General features: G+C 40.1%; 1 protein-coding gene across 1 annotated transcript in view; it reads right to left on the bottom strand.

Moving 5' to 3' along the window:
- Positions 1–783: 783 nt before the first annotated feature.
- The window catches only part of ksr2 (kinase suppressor of ras 2), a 393,381-nt gene continuing 371,731 nt past the window's right edge, over positions 784–22,433 (bottom strand). The window contains exons 17-19 of the mRNA XM_033043111.1: positions 7,406–7,537; positions 4,531–4,660; positions 784–1,927 (exon numbers count right to left, since the gene is read on the bottom strand). Of these exons, the coding sequence (XP_032899002.1) occupies positions 1,766–1,927; positions 4,531–4,660; positions 7,406–7,537 (424 nt within the window). The 3' untranslated portion in view covers positions 784–1,765. The remainder of the gene's footprint in view (positions 1,928–4,530; positions 4,661–7,405; positions 7,538–22,433) is intronic.

Genomic DNA, 22,433 nt, shown 5'->3' on the forward strand with positions numbered 1-22,433 from the left:
TTTAATTGCCAGCTGTCTTCAACAAAGATTAATCTGGATAAAAGGTGGACATGGCAATGTTCAAACAGGATGTCGACAGTATCCCAGGCAATATCTTTTCCTTAACTAGTACTGACATATTCTTTAGAACTTCCCATGTGCCACATTTGCCCACATGGCAATTGTAATTCTGTTTAAAAAGTAATTGCTGATTATGTTGCACATTGGGGTGACCTAATGTGACAAGGTGCTAAATAAATGTAACTTCTTTATCGACATCAATGCGAAGGTTATATGCATTCATGGTCAACTTGAGAAAATAATTAATACAAGTTCAGTGATAAATAATAACACTAGCAAAATACTGCCTATTGACGGAACTATAGTGAGCTCCACTAAGCTTCACACTACCAGCATTAATTAATTTCAGAGTTAAATTTCAATTTGGAAAAGAAAAAAAATGGATCCTAGTAAAATGACATCAAAATGCCACGATAAAAATCAAAGTGGTAGACCTGCCACAAAAGTAAAGAAACACTTGTGATGCTCAGCTCAAGAATGTAAATAAGTTATCAAACATGCAACGGCATCAATAGCAGAGATTTATGAGTGTATCAACAAAGTTTCATGAGAAGGTGATGTACTTTGTTGCTCATGGGTTTAAAATAAATTAACCTAAAACATTGCTTATTTCATGACAGCAATGAGCAGAGTCAGCGAGAGCGTGCAGGATTGAGGAAGGTGGAGATGTTGTCAATGAGGCAATCGAAGATTGTGGAGAAAGAGATTACTGAATTTTAGCTCCTCTTCCATAGATTGGCAAAATAAAAGCTCAACACAGCAGAATCCCTTTACAGGCAATCGGTCAGAATGAACACCACAGCTACTGATAATAATAAGCTCATTAAGAAGGTACGAATGAGAAAAGTCCATAAAGCTCAACCCGCTTGCTTCATTTCTGGGTTTGTGATCAAGACTCTCAGTGGCAATTTGCTTCTGCTTTGCTTTGAAACCCATGTAGGTAAGATTTGATATACCATGACTGATCAACTAAGGAGCACTATGTGCTGTTTGCAGCCTTTTTCAAGGAATAAGAATGTATATACCATCAACACCTGATAAGATTACACTTTATCCTTCACCTCTCAAAGGTACTGTCTAATCCAGTTACCATGCTGCAGTAAAGGACAATAATCCTTATGGATCTACCTTTGCTTTCTCAATGTCAAAATTGCATGATGTCCCAGTAATGTAGTCTTTTACGATTTCCACAGAAAGTGAACTAGGCCACTTTTCCTAATTACTGTATGTTCCATTCATCTGAGGGACCTTTAGAACAATTGGAACTTTCCTCATGGAGGCAAAAGAGTCACAGGTTCATGCAAGTTTATATTTTTGGCAAACACGTCACTCATTTTATTCACATAAATCTTTGTCGCCTTTTCTCCAAGAGTACATTGTGTACACGCCTCTGAAAGTTAAACAAATCTGAGTAACCAAATCAAGCAACATTTCCATGCTGTGCATTCTCTCTCCTGACAATTGGAGCAGGGGCTACCAGAAGATGTGCAATGTAGTGCCTGCTACAGCTGCACATTTTATTCAGTTAACACTGAGGTTTACAACACTCATTTTGAGTTTCACTTTATGATTCTCAATGTTTTGAATCCTTGGATGATTAATTGTCCAACAACTGCTTGAAACACTATAAAGCAAATGGTTAACTGAACGCAATGCATGAAATGCAAAGGCTGGATCCAAAATCCGACAACGTGTGCCTGGACGTTCACACATTGGAACTAAGGGAAACATACTCAGCTGACTTCCAGAAATGTCCAGGGTGAGAGAGCCGGCGGTTTCTCTTGGGTAATTTCTCTAGCAGCTCCATGATCTTCGAGAAACTAGGGCGTTCCTCCTGCTCATAGGCCCAGCAGAAAAGCAAGATATCCTGAAATCAAATGGAAACAGACGCACTGTGGCTAAAGAAATATTACAATAAATGGGTCTCAAATGCTCACAAAATCAAAAACGAACACATAATAATTTATAGAGTAACATAGTTTAACAAAAACGAACACATAATAATTTATAGAGTAACATAGTTTAACTAGCCAGACATGAGAAACCCAAAAGATTTATATTCGAGTTACAATGTTTTATCATTAGTAGATGAATAGAAACATAGAAAGTAGGTGCAGGAGTAGGCCATTCGGCTCTTCGAGCCAGCACCGCCATTCAATATGATCATGGCTGATCATCCATATCAAGGAACCCCGTTCCTGCTTTTGCCCCAAATCCCTTTACTGTGCTGACTATCCTTTATCAGCCCTTGTTTATCGCTATGCATGTATATCTTATCCCTCAGACTTTCTAGTGACTTTCCAAACACAGATGTTAGGCTCACTTGGCTATAGTTCCCAGGGTTTTCCTTGCAGCCCATCTTAAATAGAAGCACAACATTAGTCACCCTTCATTCTTCCGACACCTCACCTGTATTTAACGATGACTTATATATGTCAGCCAGGGCATTTGCAATTTATTCTCTAGCTTCCCACAGTGTCCTTGGATATATCTGAACAGGCCTGGAAGACCTTCAAACACGTTAGGACATTCATCACCTCTCCGCCTGTAATATTGACTGCCTCAGTTCCCCGGTCTTCACGTCTTTCTCCACGGTAAAAACAGAGGAGAAATACTTATTGAGGACCTTGCCAATCTCCTGTGGCTCCAAACAGAGATGATTCCTTTGATTCCTGAGGGGCCCTATTCTGTCTCTGCCTATTATTTTACCCTTAACGTACATAAAATCTCTGATTTCCTTTAATGTTATATGCCAGAGCTATCTCCCGCCCCCCTTTAGTCCTCCCGAATTCCCTCTTTAACGTGCTCCTCGGTTCCCGAAACCCCTCCAGGGATACACTTGATTCCAGCTGCCTAGACCTGTCCCATGCCTCTTTCTTTTTCTTGACAGGAGCCTCAATTTCTCTCGTAACCCAAGCTTCCTTGCCTTGCCCTTCACTCGAACAGGAACATGCATGCCCTGAACTCTAATCACCACACTTTTAATAGCATCCCATTTTCCTGACGTTCCTCTTCCTGCAAACAACCTACTCTAGCCACCTTGAGCGAGTTCCTGTCTAATACCATCACAGTCGGCCTTGTCCCAATTAAACATTTTAACTTGCGGGCCTGCCCTATCTTTATCCACAGCTATCTTAAGTCTAATAGAACAGTGGTCGCTGGTCCCAAATGGCTCACCCACGAACACTTCAGACACATGACATACTCAATTTTCTAAGACTAAATCAAGTGTTGCCCTCTCCCATAAAGGGCCCTCTACATATTGCTTGAGGAAATATTCCTAAACACATTTGACAAATTCCACCCCATATAAACCTTTTGCACTATGACAGTCCCAGGAAAGTTAAAATTCCCTACTTTGACGATCGTAGTCTTGCAGCTGCCAGCAACCTCCAGGCATATTTGCTCTTTTAATTAGCCTGTAGTACACTGCCAAAAAGGTGATCATTCCTTTTTTATTTCTGAGCTCCCCCCATATAGGTTCCCTGGAAGAACCATCAACGTACATTCTTCTTAATCAATAAAGCACCATCCTCTCCTCTTTTTCTAAAAATGGGAATATATTTAGAATACCATGTTCACAGTTTAGCCTGAGCCTGGGTATGTGGCCACATTATTCTCAGCACGCGAGTGGGAATTTTTCTGGCTCCACAAACTGCCAGAATTACTTCACAGAATCTCTGCCAAATGGCAATCCTTGAACTGGGTCTGAACTGACAGTAAGTCTGAACATTCTCTGAAGGACTGCACCAAGCTGGAGTAGTTCACTGGTGACCTCAAATTCTATGTCAAAATGTACATCAAGGACCAATGCCACTCTGAGGATGTTCAGCAAAGGATTGCGACTGGATCTTAATTAAAAAAACAAAAAACAGCTGGAAACACATCAGTAATTCAGACCACATCTGGAGAGAGCAATCGCCCACAATCTACATCCAGAATCACCATAACTGAACCAGATACATAAATTATGTGGTTAAAAGAACAAGGTACTATAATGTGTGGCTTATTCTCTGTCTCACAAAGCTACTCAACTAACAATACAGTGGATATTCTCCAATTGCATGGATTGCTCTAGGTCCAAAATTTAAGAAGACTGAACTCCATCTGGGGCAAAGCAGCTTGACTATCACCGTATCTATCTTTCCAAACCTTTACTCCATCGAACATCGGTGTAACGTGACTACAGTGTGCATTAAATGCTGAACTTGCCAACAAAAGACATCCCTACATGAAAAGTTAAAAAGGATAAGTTCAATATATCTTAGGTCCTCCGAGCATTTTTCCCAATATAGCCCCAAAGCAAATGGAAATTCTGTACGTGAAGAGGCGCACACCTTAGCATAATAACCAATTTGTGTCAGATTATACAGGAACACATAAATATGTGTCAATTATCAAAATGTCGTAACATTGATTAAGATTATTCAATAAGTTTAGAGAAGCAGTAGATGTGTACATTCTACATACCACAATCTCCTTTCCTACACCAATTTGACTTAGATTCGGCTTCATTCCTCGCCCGGCTTGCCATATTATCGCATCTGAGGGCTGATTCTTGAAAGGCCACTCACGTGCATGCAACTCAAACCATACGGTTCTGTCATAACATATAAAATGGTAAGTTCAACATATTGTTCCTTCAAACAATATATATACAATTGCACAGATATAAATTGTAAACTGTGCACAAAAACATTTCATAAGAATGTCATGGTTGTACTTCACACATTCACACTGCAGGCATTGAAGCTGTGACATTTCCGCTTGAAACTATGTCATATATTCCAGCAATATAAACAGACTAAATTAGAAAAAGTGTACCGTCAATGGTAGCATATAAAAATTCTCTCACTGTGTAATGCAGACTTTGAAAAAATCTTAACAAAATATATCTTGTTGCTTTCACATGTCAAAATTTAAATGAAAAATAAGAATGAACTATAATTCAAATCACTTTTATTTTGAATATATTATCATTTTTACTGTGCCAGTTCTGGAGACTATTTATTAATGTTTAATATCTAGTCACGCGCATCCTAATTTTGCTGAAATCGTTCTGGTTGATAAAACCAGATTTAAACCAAGAGTCAAAGTATAACCATATTAGTAAAATAAAATCATTGTAAAGGCATGAATCAGTACAATCAACATTAATTATGTTAATATGTCCATCTATAGATCTTTGTATATTATCAAATGTAGAAGATTTTATTTTAAAGCGTGAACGAGACTCATAGTCATAAGGTGTAAAAACAGGCCCTTCGGCCGAACTTGCCCAAACTATCCATTACACTAGTCCCACCTGCCCCCATATTTGATCCATATACCTCCAAACCTATCCTATCCGTGTACCTGTTCAAAGATTTTTTTAAACATTGTAATAGTATCTGGCTCAACTGCCTCCTCTGGTATTCCATATACCTACCAACATTGATGTAAAAAAGTTGCCCTCAGGTTCCTATTCAATCTTTCCCCCCCTCACTTTACATCTATATCCTCTGGTTCTTGATTCCCCTACTCTGGGTAAAAGTGTGCATTTACCCTATCTAATCCTCATGATTTTATACACCTGCACAAGATCACATCATCGTCCTGCACTCCAAGGAATAGAGGCCTATCCTGATCGACCTATCCCTATAGCTCAGGCCCTCGAGTGCTGGCAACATCCTTGTAAATGTTCTCTGCACCCTTTCCAGTTTAACAATATCTTTCCGATTTCAGGGTGACCACAACTGAACAAGGTACTATAAATGTGGCCTCACCAATGCCCTGTACACCTGTAACTTAACCTCCCAACTGCCATAGCACTCTGTCTGATGAAGGCTGAAAACCTTCTTTACCACCTTATCTACGTTCAAGGAACTCTGCAACATTTGATCTCTCTGTTCTACAACACTCTCCAGAGTTCTGCCATTCACTGTGTAGGTCCTGCCCTGGTTAGACTTCCCAAAATGCACCACCTCATGCTTCTCTGTATTAAACTCCATCAACCATTCCTCAGCCCACCTGCCTAACTGATCAAGATTCTGCTGCAAGTATTGACAACCATCTTCGCCACCTACAATACCACCTATTTTAGTGTTATCTACAAGCTTACTAATGCCATTTACATTCTCATTTAAATCATTGATATGGATGACAAACAGGAATGGTCCCAGCACCGAAACCTAAGGTACGCCACTAGTCAAAGGCCTCCAGTCCAACAAACAATCTTCCAACATCATCCTCTGCTTCCTTAGAGGACAAACACCATTTTCACCTTTCAGCCAGTAATTATGAAGTGTATGCTATTGGAAGAAGTTGCATAGTACCATAATATTTATTTTATAACATTGATTTTACACACATGTCCACAGCAGTCATATCCAGAGTCACGTGTAGTCATATCTATTATCACAATTAATTATCTCCGCATATTGTATATTGTAGTGCAGAATGGTGCAGGAAGGGAAAGATATTTTCATAAAATCACAACTATTACTAAAGATAAAATGCATTTCATGATAATGTATTTATTACACATTCATTTCACCAAAATTATAACTCCTCCCATATAATTAATTAAAAACAGATGTCATAAAATAATGAAAGTCTGCTTTACAGCACTGGGTTTTATTTGCCCTTCACTTCCTTTTATACCAGCATTAAATATGTAATGCAAGGGAAATTCTATGGGTTGCTGAAGAGCAGGAACACCTGCATTTGTTGTTGCGATACTCAGGCAGTGATGGAGCAATACTCCTAAATGAACAGATGGCTGTATTTATACTTAACTTCTGTGAGATAAAATACCTATTATGATTCACAAAGACTCACAAACAACGGTAACAAAAATCCTAGAATATATCAAGGATGTGCGCCTTCTCAGAAAGAAAAATCAAAAATCTACAGATGTTGTAAATTTGAAATAGAAATGAAAAGGGCTGTTAATATTCAGCAGGCCAGGCAGCATCTGTGGAAAGAGAAAGAAAATTAATACTTCAGCTGAAGAAATGATTAGAAGAAGTGGTCAATGATTGGAAGGAATTCAGTTTTGGCAAAACATCTTCAACCTGAAATGCTAACTTTTCTTTTCTCAAGTGCTAAGATGTTACTTGACCTTCTAAGTGCTTTAAAACATTTTTACTTTTGTTTTTCCCCATCCAGAGTAGAACATTATAATCAATTGAGATAAGAACCCTACAGTTTCTCCAGTCAGCATCTGAGCTACTGGCTAGATTTATACTTGGGTAAGATTTTCAATATCTACCCTTGTGTCTCTATGTAATGTTTTGTATAATTTATTAATTTTTCAAATGGGACACCACATTCCACATCTAATGAGTGTATGCATTGAACTAACCCAAATGCAAAAACATCAGATTGCTTGGAGAACGGGAGTTTATCTTCATCTGTTGATGGAGAGAGTTGTTGAATAATTTCAGGAGCCAGATGATACAGCCAACCATTAGGGATCCTCATTTCACTCTCTCTCCTGAAGAATAAAACACATGAAAAAAAATCATATCATTACAGGCAAAAGAAAAGGATCATCAGTGTTGGCTTTGAGTTCCACCTTGTGTGTTTACCAGGTTATTCACAAAAACAGCTGTGCGTCGAAAAAAAAATCATAGTGAAGGTTTTGACAGTTATGATATCAGCAAGTGGATTTCTATTGAAACACTTTTGTACTGCGCAGGATTACACATACCTGTAGATATTATTTACGCTCAATATTGAAACTGCATGTAGAAATCAAATTAACAGAAACTATAGATAGACATATCTGGGAATGAGTTTATATCATTTGCAGGCACAGGAAAATCTAGTTAACATCTGAGTGTTGAATTATGCCCTCTTATCCAACAGTCTCTGGTTGTTCCAAATGTCATGGCACTGACCTACTCCTTGACCAACATGATGGCATAAGGTTACTGGCAATGTAGCACTCATTATCACAGTTAATTAATACGGAAGCCTAAATATGGTTGATCAATATGAAACATTATGTATGAGGTCTTGACGTTTAGACAAAATAAAAAAACCAGAAAGAAACACAAAGTGTTGGAGTAACTCAGTGGGTCAGGCAGCATCTGTGGAGAACATGTAAAGGTGATGTGATACAGGTGAGGGGGGTTTACTTTGCAGATGGGTGGACAAAGGCCAGAGATGGGGAGAAGTCAAATGGATGTGAGATAAGGAGATAAGTGGAGAAGATGCACAACATTTGTAACCAGAGGAAGGGATATAGGTGGGAGGGGGAGGGGGAAGAGGGAGGTGGCAAGGGTTTTTGTTGGTTCATTATCTAAAATTGGCGGATTCAACCATTGGGTTGTTAGCTACCTAAATGGAATATGAGGACTGTTCCTTCTGTTTGCATGTGGCCTCACTCTGGCAAAGGAGGCCCAGGATAGTATGAGGATTGGAAGGGGAGTTAAAATCATTAGCATCCGTTAAATCCAGCAGGCCTTGGTGGACCGTATAACAGAAATAGTTTTCTCCCCATTCATTAATATTTATCTGTTATATTTGCAGAAAACAAAATGGAATAAAAAGGGAAATAAATTACTCAGTTTTTGTTTGCATGTTCTATTATGTGACTCCATATTGAACATTATTGTTCAATATTAATGTTTTGAAGGATCCTCAATAATATTAGCAATGTACTGGGTTAAGCATAAGTGTAAATTATTGTTGCTTTTTGACTGTGTAATAGAAAAATATATTTTCTTGACATTGTGCTAATACACAAGAGCTTCATTTAAGCTTTTCCTTATGACACACATGCATGGTAACCGCCAGTATCCAATGGTGTGCAGTGTATGAGCCATCCATGGTCTGAATGTGCTGGCCACATACCCACAATCTATATGGTGAAATGCACTGCTTGCCATGTTGGTTAAGTAGGGTTGATAATATGAACTATCGGAATATACTTGTGAGCATCTGATTTGGAGATTCTTCTGCATTGTGATGATTATCCAAATGCCAAACAGCCAGCTGACCAAAATAAAACCACCTTTTTTTATTGATCTTAATATAGTATAGAATATAGTGTCTATAGATTCAATAGTGTCTGTTCATAGGTAGATTTATCATTTAGGTTTCCATATTATTTATTTAGCAGGTTATTGAACATATGAGCTGACAAGGTTGTTGTCGGAGTTGATGAGCGTCTCAGACCTGAGAAAATAGGACAAGTAACAGAAATCTCCTTAAACAATCAGACTGAAAGGCTATGAATTTAATAGCATTTTTATCAAGAAGGAAGTGTAAATGAGATAGGTGGAGGAGAATAGAGGGTATATTCAACGTCAATTTTGATGCAGAAAGAGAACAAGAGAAGAAAATAATTTATAAATCAAAGGAAAATGCATCAAAAAGTAAGGAAATCAAAAAGCATAAAAGAAATTAACAATTTAAAAAAGTTTTGAAAATCCCTTACAATAAAACTTAATGGAATGAGAGAACAGTACTGTGATAGTTTGAATGGTGGAGTGCCTGACTGCTAGTAATTAACAATTAGCATATTAGTATATAGATGCAGGATTTAACAATCCAAAGCAGGTTTTACTGTCCATATGAGCTGGCAATGTTATTGTAGGAGTAAATGAGCATCTCAGACCTACAAATCTAACAATTTCATGCCATTCCATACATCTTTTAACAATGAAGCTGAAGGTGAGAAACATTTTTGTAACATTAATGGCTGTGCAACGGCAATTTCTGAATAATTCAGTTTACTTTTCATTTGCCCCTTCATTTGCTGAATCTTGCTTTTGCACTTAAATAATCAGGGCATCATTAGTCTCAGCATCATGCCGACAGCTAACTATCTTTCTCAATAAGGTTACTAACAATAGGATGCAAACATTTAACATATCATAACATAACATGAATATAATATTTATAACATCACAACCGCTCTTGTAAACCACTATCAAAATAGACACATTTACATACTTGTTAGCAACCATATGATTATTTATCTGATTTAATTCAGCCAGATATGAATGTGTTTATTGTCATATATGATCACAGAATTTAAATGTACCAGGACTAGTCTCTCTAGATTAATGTTCAAGAAGGAACTGCAGATGCTGGAAAATCGAAGGTACACAAAAATGCTGGAGAAACTCAGCGGGTGCAGCAGCATCTAATGAGCAGTCTGAAGAAGGGTTTCGGCCCGAAACGTCACCTATTTCCTTCGCTCCATAGATGCTGCTGCACCCGCTGAGTTTCTCCAGCATTTTTGTGTACTCTCTAGATTAATGGTTGATTAGATCTGGCAAAGTTGCATTCTTCAATGCTAACCTATAAAAATATAAATAATGAAAGCTGAAAATACACAACAGTATGAATTTTTGTCCTAATTAATACATATTACATGGAAAATAAAAATAGATTAATATATTGGATTAGTCTCTTCATCAGGACTTGTCTACATCTAATTGACATGCACTATAGTTAAGTCAAGATACTAATTGTCTGATGGTAATGACATTACTGCTGATTATCAGCTGGCGCTCATCAAAGCAATGACCAGTGAAGAAATCACATCCAGATAAATGGATGAAAATGATTTTCACACTGTGCCTGCCATTATTATACTTTACTGCTTGAGATAATAATGAATTCTCAGTTTATTCCCATAAAAATCTATCTCAGAATCAAAATAGGACAACAAAACTCTTTGAATCTAAAGTTCAAAGTATCAGTCATGTGAAATTCTTTATAATTCAGTTACTTTACCCAAAAGATAGTTCTATATTCCTCAACAATAATGAGTAGATATCATTCTTCAAATTAATTCACCGAACAGAAATTCATCGGCATAGTGAGCGTGGTACAGTGTTATGAGGGCAGCTGGTAGAGCTGCTGCCTCACAGTGCCAGAGATCCGGGTTCAGTCCTGACCTTGGGTGCTGTCTGTGTGGAGTTTACATATTCTCCCTGTGACTTTATAGGTGCTCCAGTTTCATTTTGCATCACAAGGTAGTGCAGGTTTGTAGATTAATTGGCCTTTGTAAATTGCCCCTGATGTGTAGGGAATGGAAGAGAAAATGGGATAACATCTAACTAGTATGAACGGATGATCGGTGGCAGACATGGAACCAATGGGCCAAATGGCCCGTTTCTATGCTGAATCTTTCATTCAAATGCAATGGTGATGATGAAATCTCAGCTGTGATATTAAAATGGATGCTTACCTTATTTATTCTCTTGTTCCATGCCAATCAGAATATGCTATCAATATCTATCAAACCAATTGAATCGAATCATCCCACAACAATGGATCTAATGTAGTTATTTCCTTGTACACTAAAATGTTTTTGTAGATATATTAGGTGTGTGTGAGAAAGATGGGGGGGGGGGGGGGGGGGATATTATAGGTTATCCAGAATTGGCAAATTCAATATTCATGCCATTGGGTTGTAAGCTACCCCAGTGGAACATGAGGTGCTGTTTCTCCAGTTTGCATGTGGCCTCACTCTGGCAATGGAGGAGGCCCAGGACAGAAAGGTCAGTGTGGGAAGGGGAGTTAAAATGGTTAGTAACTGGGAGATCCAGTAAGCCTAGGCGGACTGAGCGCAAGTGTTCAGTGAAACGGTCGCTTGGTCTTGCCGATGTACAGGGTGCCACACTGGGAGCAATGGATGTAGCAGATGAGGTTAGAGAAGATGCAAGTGAACGTCTGTCTCACTTGGAAGGACTGTCGGGATACTTGGATTGAGGGAAGGGAGAAGGAATAGGGACAAGTGTCACACCTCACAGGTGGTTTGGGTGTGAAGGGACGAGTGAATCAAGGAACAGAGGGAGCGGCCTCTGTGGACAGCGGAACGGGATAGAGATGGGAAGATATGACTAGTGATGGGATTACGTTGGAGGTGTCGGAAATGTCGGAGGATAATGTGCTGGATGCGGAGGTTGCTGGGGTGAAAGGTGAGGACCAGGGGAATTCTATTCTTGTTCTGCCTGGGGGAGAGGGAGTGAGAGCAGAACCACAGGACACAGATGAGATACGGGTGAGGGATTGATCTATGACAGATGGGGCGGAGGGTTGGGGGGGTTATAATTCATGCTTACTAAAGAATGAGGACATCTTGGATGCTCATGCATGGGGAGTAGATGTGGGGGAGACGGAATTGAGAGCAGGGGGCTACCATCTTGGTGAGAGGCAGAGTGGGAGGAAGTGTAGTCAAAATAATTGTGGGATTTGGTAGGTTTGTAGTAGACATCAGTTGATAGCATGTTTCTTGTGATGGGGACAGAGAGATTAAGAAATGGGAGAGAGGTGTCAGAGATAGTCCAGGTGGATATGAGCGCAGGGTGGAAGTTAGTTATGAAGTTAATGAAATCAATGAGTTTTGCTCGGAGGCAGCCCCAATGCAGCAGAGAACGAGTTGAATATCCTCAGCTTTGATAATGCTTTGAAGCAAGGTTCCATCTTGGCACCAACTGTTTTTATCAACTTCTCTTTGCAATAATACTTCTCAAAACGCTCAATCCGGTATACTAACAATTTAGAATAGTAAGTAGCTCATTCAACATTAGACTGTGTTATAGGACAGGGCATGTCATAAGCTCACTGTAATAGATCCGCTCTTCGGACTTAATTGGTAATGGAATGCAGATCGTGATGAACAAGTTCTTTGATTTATGCACCAAATGCAGCAATGCAATCAGTACAAGAAATTAGTAATCATATTATGAGATATCGACATCCCACCCAATGTCTATGTCAATGACAACATAGATTACTTCTGTATCACTGATTAATCACCGTTTATCTAAATTTGGTCTTTTTAGTTTAGAGATACAGTGTGGAAACAGACCCTTAGGCCCACCGAAACCGTGCTGACCAGCGATCACCCCATACACTAGCACTATCCTACACGCTAGGGACAATTTACAATCTTTACCAAAACCAATTACCAATGTGTACATCTTTGGAGTGCACACGAGAAAACCCACGCACCACCATCAAAGTGATTATGCAGCCGGCATAATCAGAGACCCACACCACCCTGGCTACACACTCATTTCACCTCTGACACTGGGAAGAAGGTACAGGAGCCTGAAAACTGTAACGTCCAGGTTCAGGAACAACTTCTTCCTTACAGCCATTCAGCTATTAAACACTGCAACCTCAAATAAACTCTGAACTATATAGATTATTATTGTTATTATTGCACTATTATTGTTTCTTTTTGTGTGTATATATATATATGTGTGTGTGTGTGCGTGTCTGTTTATTTGTGAGTATTTGTGTATATATACACACACACACACTGAACTTCTTTTTCGCTCTCTCGTTTATTACATTGCTTATAGTGAACAAGCCTGGCGTGCTGGCAGCTCACTCACTCAAGGCTGGTGGGCTGGCAGTTGTCTCACGGCTATTCCTTGAAATGCCACTTCAAGCAAGGTACAAGGCCACCAAATACAAGTGCAGTTTCATACCACTTCAAGCAGGGTGCAAGGCCACCAAATTCGAGTGCAGTTTCCTACCACTTCAAGCAGAATGCAAGGCCACCAAATTCGAGTGCAGTTTCATACCACTTCAAGCAGGGTGCAAGGCCACCAAATTCGAGTGCAGTTTCCTACCACTTCAAGCAGAATGCAAGGCCACCAAATTCGAGTGCAGTTTCATACCATTTCAAGCAGGGTGCAAGGCCACTAAAGACAGAGAGTCGTGACCTCCGTGACCTCCCCCCCCTCCCTTCCCCCCCCTCCCTCCCCCCCCCTCCCCTCGGCTAATTCTACTGTGTAGTCAGAGAACTGGTGAGCAGTTTTCTGCAGCCATCTCTCCATGATATCATCCAATAAAGTCTCTTGAAGCAAACCTGCAAAGTCTCCGCTTCTCATTTTCCTTTAATTTCCCTCTAAATTAATTTCTTCCACACTAGTAGTGTGCCTCAGGTCTGAATAACAACCTCCCACCACTACCCTGTGCCTCCTACCACAAAGCCAATTCTGCATCCAGTTTACTAGCTCTCATTAGATCAATATAACCTTCCATAGCAGACTATCATGTAAAGCCTTATCAAAAAGCTTTGCTGAAGTTCATATAAACTACATCTATGGCCCTGCCTTATTGATTACTTCTTCAAAAATTCATTCATACTTGTGAGACACGATCTCCCTTGCACAAAACTATCTTGACTATCCCTGATCAACCTCAGTCTATCCAAACGGGTATATTTTATCCATCAGAAGACTCTACAGTTTATATCGATATAAGGCTTACTGATCTTTAGATCTAAAACTATTTTCTCTGATGGGAGTCCAGGATAAAAGCAATGATTAAAACTGCATCCATGCTGTTAGAGATAATTTCACATAAAATTATTAAATCTGAACCTCAAGAAGCAGTTTGTTCCGGGTCACGAGGAAATTTCAAAACAGAGATGAGTTATTTTGTCAATGGAAAGACTTATGAAATCAGAGTGTCTAATTGCGGTTTGGATACAAGCTAGAATCTAACTGAATAAAGGTACAGATTCAAAGGACTGTCCTTACCCTCATGTTTCTAGTGACTATTGATCATTAACCCTGGTGGTTAGTGCCCACCCTGCTTGAAATGGTATGAAACTGCACTCAATATGCTTATACTCAATTAAGAAAGTTAAGAGAGCAAGATCCTAATTAGTCATACAGTATGTAAACAGGCCCTATGGCCTACACATCCAAGTCGACCAATGCACCCCATCTAATTATTCTTAAAGCAAGTTCAATTTAACCAGGCATTTCAATTATCACCATGATTTTGTAGTTTGTTAATTATAAAAATTGGATTTGTTATCCAAATGTAATGCATGCTGTTTTCCATATTGCATTATGTATTTTGCATTGTAACTCCAAGAAAGCATTCTAGTTGTGAAAATCCAATGACATGCAATACTTAAAGATGGCATAATGTCTAGTTTATGCACTTAATAGAACATTGTTATTTTACAACATTAAGAATCAGTTGAAAATTAGTATTGAATGGCAAAAGGAAATTTATAAATATTAAAAATGATAACATTGAAATTATCTGCGAACACTTAGTGAATCTGTGGATTTAAGTTTCAAGTAAAAGGTTTCAAAAGTGATCGCAGAGCAGATAAAGCAATATAACCATATAACAATTACAGCACGGAAACAGGCCATCTCGACCCTTCTAGTCCGTGCCGAACACGAAATATCTTGACAATAATATGTAAGTATATCAACAATTAATGCTGCACAATTCAGACAGAGCATCACTCAAGCTTCATATTGTTACCAGCTATCAATCAATACTAACTACTAGAAAAAGCTAGATTTCATTTTATGCAATTGACTAGCGTACAGCAATTAAGCATCTCAACAGCATTTAGGTAAATATCAGTCAAAAAAATCTCATTTTCTAAAAGAATATGGAGATGAAGAACTAGATTTCATTATGCAATTTAAGAAATAGCAGTTTTTTTAGAAGCCAGTAAATAAATGATGTTATAAATGTTAAGTTGAATGTTTAATGTGCATGAAAAGATAGGCTGAAGACAGCTGCTAATTGTTCTGCTTTTAATTGTATGGAACACACAGGAATTCATCATGGAATATTATTTTGTATAGAACACAACTTTAAAGAGGCACAAACATATTCTAATGCAGTTTGCTAAAAATATGATATTCCATTCACTAGCTTCCTGAGCTGGCAATTATACATATACTTGGAATGCAAGTACATCAGAGTCTCAAACTAATCCCATTTACACTGCTCAGCATGATAGGTGTCATTAGTTCCTTGGCCTACTGCATGTGCAATGGCACATTGTGTAACTGTTCTGCTTCATTCAATATTATTTGATTTTAGAAAATGAACAAACAAAACTTGTCAGAAAGTGCTGAAAATACCAGCAAGTACTGTAGTTAAAGGAAAAGAAAGGCTGTGCATTTATATGGTGTCTTTCTCCACCTCGGGCCGTCCCAATGCAATTTAAAATCAATTCAGTACTTTTGGGGGGTAATTATCCTTCCAATTTGGCAAGGACAGCAATCAATTTGTCTGGAGCTCAATAGCCATAAACAGCAGTTAAATAAAGGGCCTGTCCCACTCGGGCGTCATTTGCGCGTCACGCAGATGGTGCGCAAAGATTTTGTACATCACAGAATCCTGGGGCTGCCTATATCACTGCCTATGTCACCACGCACCATGCGCGCGTAATGCGCACGTGCGCGGCACGATGCACGCATAAATAATGATGTCGCGTAAATTACGAGCAAATGACTCCCAAGTGGGACAGCCCCTTTAATGACCAGCTAGCTCCAGTTTAGCGTAAAGCGAAAAGCTTTTGTTGCATGCTATCCAGTCAGCAATTAGACAATACATGATTACATTCGAGCTATTTACAGTGTATAGTGACATGATAAGGGAATAACGTTTAGTGCAAGGTAAAGCCAGCAAAGTCCGATCAAGGATAGTCCGAGGGTCACCAATGGGGAACTCACTGCTCTGCACTGAGTTCAGCACTGCTCTCTGCTTGTGGCAGGATGATTCATTTGCCTGATAACAGCTGTGAAGAAACTGCCCTGAATCTGGAGGTGTGCGTTTTCACACTTCTATACCTTTTGCCTGATGGGAGAGGGGAGAAGAGGGAGTGGCCAGGGTTGCAACTCGTCCTTGATTATGCCGGCAATAATGCGAACTTCCTTCAACACTGTACAAAGGTGCCGCCCTAAACTCTATTCTTTAATCCTTGTAATGGAACTGCAGCCAACAAACCTCCTCACTCAGTGACATCAGTGATTAAAAACTGACGAAGACTTAATGGGGGGAACCTTATTATGTCTTGGGTCGCTGATCCCCAATGCTGCTTGTTCCAGAGCAGCCCTCAGCAGTCCACCAGGGGCCCAGCTCCCAGCACTTTGGCTCAGCCCAGCTCAAAGCAGAGGCTGTGTCAACACAGGTTGCCAGCTGCACTCACAGAATGGCTTTGACAGTCAGTGAAGGAGCAGATTTTTCGACCTGACATCCACAGGAAACTCAGTAGCCCAGTTGTATTACATGAAGAGTCCACTGAAACAGCAGAAGGGAAACAAGTGGCAGGGTGGAGGATTTCACCACAGATTTAGATCATACTGGTACTTGAGACTTTTATGGCGATACACAGCCAAGTCCCAGTGTTACACTGGCATTGCTATGGAAGATCAGCCCCATTATTGACACAACCTGATTATGGATCAGTGAGAGTATATCTCCCCTCTGTATTTATCTAGAACTACACTAATGTTTCCTCACTGAAGCATTCCATTGATCCTTAAATGATACCAGGAATCCCTACTTGGGAGTCCACCCCATTTGTTAATCACACTTTGCACAAAGAAAAAAGGACATTTGATTTACATTTGTAGCTTAACTTAAAATTACAGATTTAAAGTTTATAACTTAGCTGTCCCTTTAATGTCACCATTCTGGTCTTTCAAGAATCACTAGAGTCTGGAATGGTCCCAGAGGACTGACAATTGCAAATGATTCTCCACTGTTCAAGAAGGGAATGAGGCAAATGATGCACATGATAAAATAGGTCAAAGTCAGCATGGTTTTGTGAAGGGGAGATCTTGCCTGACAAATCTGTTGGCTTTTTTTTAGTAAGTAAATAGCAGGATGGACAAAGTATAGTCAGTGGATGTTGTCTACTTGGAATTTCAGAAGGCCTTCGATAAGGTGCCACATGTGAGATTGCTAAACAATGTGAGAGCTCACGGTATCAGAAGGAAGATACTCGCATGGATAGAAGATTGGCTGAATAGCAGAAGGCACAGAGTGGGAATAAAAATCGCTTTTTCTGGTTGGCTGCCGATGACTAGTGGTGTTCTGTAGGGGTCGGTATTGGGTCCACTACTGTTCACATTGTATGTGAATGATTTGGATGATGCAATTGATGGCTGTTACAAAGTTTGCGACAAAGATGGAACAAAAGAGTTTGTTTCAAAGATGACTTTGATACAAAGTAGGTGGAGGGGCAGGTAGAGTAGAGGAAGCTGGGAGTCTGCAGAAGGTCTTGGACAGGTTGGGAGAGTGGGCAAGGAAGTGGCAGATGGAATACAGCGTGGCAAAGTGTGTAGCAAAGCACTTTGGTAGTAGGAATATAGGTGTCGAATATTTTCTAAATGGAGGGAGGATTCAGAAATCAAAGGTGCAAAGGGACTTGGCAGTGATGGTACAGAATTCCTAACATTGTCAGGGTAGTAAGGAAGGCAAAGCAATGTTAGCATTAATTTTGAGAGGACTAGAAGATAAAAGCAGGGATGTAATGCTGAGGCTTTATTGGCCACTGGTCAGACAGTGCTTGGAGTTTTGTGCACAATTTTGGGGCCCATAACTGAGGAGGGGCGTGCTAGGGTTGGAGAGGACACACAGGTGGTTTACAAGAATGGTGGTGCAGTTAATGTAGGATGAGAGTTTGATGGCTCTGGGGCTGTACATACTGGAGTTTAAAAGGATGAAGGGGTATCTCATTGAAACTTCCTGAATAACGAAAGACCTCGATAGAGTGAATGTGGGGAGGATGTTTCCACTAGTGGTAGAGTCTAGGACCAGAAGGCACAGCCTCAGACTAAGAAGACGGTCTGTAGAAAAGAGATGAGGAGGAATTTCTTGAGCTAGAGGTTGATGTATTTGTGGAATTCTTTGCCACAGATGGTTGTGGAAGCCAAGTCTTTGGGTATTTTTTAAGCAGAGATTTATATGTTCTTGATTAGTAAAGCCCCTGTCCCAATTACATGTCCTTGGCACATAAATTACGCGACCTCATCGTCGCGTTGAGGCGCGACGGTCCCGCGAAGGTCGCACGCGTCTTCATGCGTCCGCACAGCCGTCTGGAGCGTGTGACGTCATTTGAAGATGGACACAAAATGCAGGAGTAACTCAGCGGCATCTCTGGAGAGAAGCGATGGGTGAATGTTTCAGGTCGAGACCCTTCTTCAGTCTGAAAGAAGAGTCTTGACCCGAAACATCATCCATTCCTTCTCGCCAGAGATGCTGCCGGTCCCGCTGAGTTACTCCTGCATTTTGTGTCTATCTTCAATTTTCTTGGCTCCGATCTGGGAGTAGAAGTGGGGGCGGATCCGGACCGCAACGGTCGTGAGCCCCAGGTTGAGCTCGGCGTTCGTTTGCCTGCCTCTGATGCTGTTGGAGATGAGAAGATGCATCGCGCCAGGGTCTTGGGCCTGTCCCACTTTGGCCGTCAGTTACGCGTCAGGCCGTTGGCGCGCAAAGATTTTGTTCGGTACAAAATCCCGGAGCGCCGCGCGATACCGCGCACAACTCCATACCTCTCCGCGCTTCTCAGTGGGACCAGCCCCGCGCGGCCACACGATGCCCGTGCACCTCAACGCGACGACGAGGTAGCGTAATTTGCATGCCAACGACATGTAAGTGGGACAGGGCCTTAAGAGTGTCACAGGTTATGGGGATAAGGTAGGAGAATTAGGTTGCGATGGAAAGATAGATCAGCTATGAATGAATGGCGGAGTAGACGAATGGCCTGATTCTCCCCCTATGACTTGCTAACTTATGATGTTTTGTTCCAAATCTGAAATCCCCAATTTCTCTATTTTGTCCACATAAATGAGGGATAATATTATATATTACTATTTAAAATTGTTTTCTGCAATGACAGTTCTGTGAGTCATTATCTATAATAGTTGCTAGGCTGAAAAGTATAAAAAGCACTTATGTTAACTAGAAATTGAACTCATGGGTCTTAAATAAAGTATTACTATTTTGATATTCAGCGGCTTCATCTGCAAAATTATGGGAAAGGCACAATTTAATATTAAGAATTAGTAGTAAATTCCCCGTGACTGACTGTAATCATAGAAACATGAGTAGTTTTGAAATGACTGTTTTGTGCCATTCAGGAGTAAAATATTATCAGACTACGAAGAATGTCAGAGAATATCGCAAGACACTTCACAGAAATTTAATTAAAAAAGGTGGCTTTGAGAAAAAATAAATAAAAATTGAGAAAAACTCATTTGGAGTGGTAGATATTAAGGGAAAATGTAATACAGAGGTCATACAAATGTAATACAGGTAGGTGTTATGAAAATTTAGAACTTTGGTCCTAGGCAGCTGAGATAGGGCAACAAATGGCTGGTTCAGAAATGCATATATGGCAAGATTTGGAAGAATACAGGATTGTTGGTCTGCAGATGCAAGGATAATGGAGCAGTGAGAGGACTGTGACATTTGAATATGAGAATTAATTTTAAATTTGAGGAGTTGCTAGACAGGGAGGTATCATGGTTTAACATGCGCAAGATGATTAGTGAGTTTAAGTGATTGCAAACTACAATACAGGAACCAAAGCTTTGGTTGCTGTAAAGTTTATGAAGGGTGAATGTTAGAAATGAAACTGTGAAGTTTAGAAACAATAAGGGGAATGGACAAACCTTCTAGTGGCAGGTAGGTGGATTGCGAGAGAAGTGGAACTCCATTGCTTGTAAAGACAGAATGGATATACAACTGCCAAATTATAGAAAGGTAATTGAATGCTTTTTTTCAGATTGAAGAGAGATAGTGTACATCAACATTCAACACCAGGACCATTGGTGTTTTTGATACGTATTAATGACTTGGATTCGCACAATTAAAAAATTTCAAGGTGTTACAACTCATTGAAGACATTAAATGACTTCAAGACAATATAGAAAGGTGGCGAAACGAGCAAACACATAACAGCTGAAATTCAATGCAGATAAAGTCCGGGTGAAAAATTTTGGTTCGAAGAATGAACGATCATGCCTGTTCAATTGTAGAATTTTTAAGGGTTTATAAGAATTTGTGTACAGATCTTTGAAAGCAGCAGGACAATTAATAAAGCATTTAGGATTTCATGCATTATAAGTGGATGTAAAAGTCTAGAAATTGAATAATGTGACATCTGTTTATATGTGTTATTCAAACAAATATTACCTGCAGCAGATTGTGCTCGTAATCATCCCTGGGTGAAATAATGCCAATCACAAAATTGGACTGGGCAAATGCAGTTGTAATGCATGTTAGGTCACCTTACTTTTTCATGGCTTCAAGCAAATTCCTACTGAGATGTCGGTAGTCGTATGCTACATATTTCTGTCTGCATTCATATAAATTGAAGCTCAAAGCTCCACACTACAACTATCGTCGAGCAATCTCAGGAGAACAGAAACCATAATGAACTAGTTGCTGCTTTCCTTGTTAATTAAAGAGGCATAGCAGGCACCCAGACTGAGCAGTTTCACAACTGACCAAAGACGGTTCTTATCTCTCTTATTCTAATCACTCTTTTTCATCATCAGAAAAGCTGTCCATTGCCAATATCAATGAGGGATTTGTGGCAAATGCATTGAAATGCATTATGAGACCACCAGGGTAGCTGGGGAGATGGCAGCCCTGCTGGCAGCCTGTTCATTTTTTCATCTTTTTGTTATTTTTAGCGTTTGTTAAAAGTTTGTTTTAATGTACTTCGGTTTGTTTTATGTGGGGGGAGGGGATCGGGGGAATTTTTCTTTCAAGCCCCTACCTTCCCGGAGATGTGATCAATTTTCGGATCACATTCTCCGGGCTCTGCAGCCTACCATCGCTGGAGCTGGAAGCCTTCTCGGACTGTCGTGGGGCACGGACTTAACATTGGAGCGGATTCCTTGCCTGGGATCGCTCCAACCGCAGCCTGCGGACTTACCATCAAGAGCTCACAGTCTCGGGTGAGGCTAGTCGGGAGCTCCAACGCCGCAGAAGGTTTGACCAGACCGACACAAGGTTCGATTGCCCGGCGAGGGGGAGCTGATAATCCCCCGATGCAGGAGCTGAATGCCTCGACGCGGAGAGCCCGAACGCCGCCGGCTACGGGAGTCAAGACCGTACCGTCAACGGAGGGCTCGAGGCCCCCGACCGAGGAAGAACAAAAGGAAGGACTTGAACTTTATTTCGCCTTCCATCACAGTGAGGAATGTTTAAGAGTCACTGTGATGGATGTTCATGTTAAAATGTGTTTTTGAGTCTGTTGCTTTTAATTGTATGACTGACCTGGCCAGTGAAATTCCTCGTATGTCACAAAACATACTTGTTGATTAAAATCTGGTTCTGATTCCGATTCTGATTCTGAAATGCTTCTTTGAGAAAATAAACAGGTACAGAATTTTTTAACTGATGAACAATTTAATGATGTTGGTGTTCAGAGGGACATCCGTGCATGTGAATCACTGAAAGTTAATATGTAGGTTGGAAAGGAAATTGCTTAATTGGATGCTATTGCAAAACATAGAAACATAGAAAATAGGTGCAGAAGTAGGCCATTTGAGCCTGCACCGCCATTCAATATGATCATGGCTGATCATCCAACTCAGTATCCAACTCAACTCAAGGGTAAGAGGAGA

This window comes from Amblyraja radiata, chromosome 25, assembly GCF_010909765.2.
Source record: "Amblyraja radiata isolate CabotCenter1 chromosome 25, sAmbRad1.1.pri, whole genome shotgun sequence".
NCBI lineage: Eukaryota > Metazoa > Chordata > Chondrichthyes > Rajiformes > Rajidae > Amblyraja > Amblyraja radiata.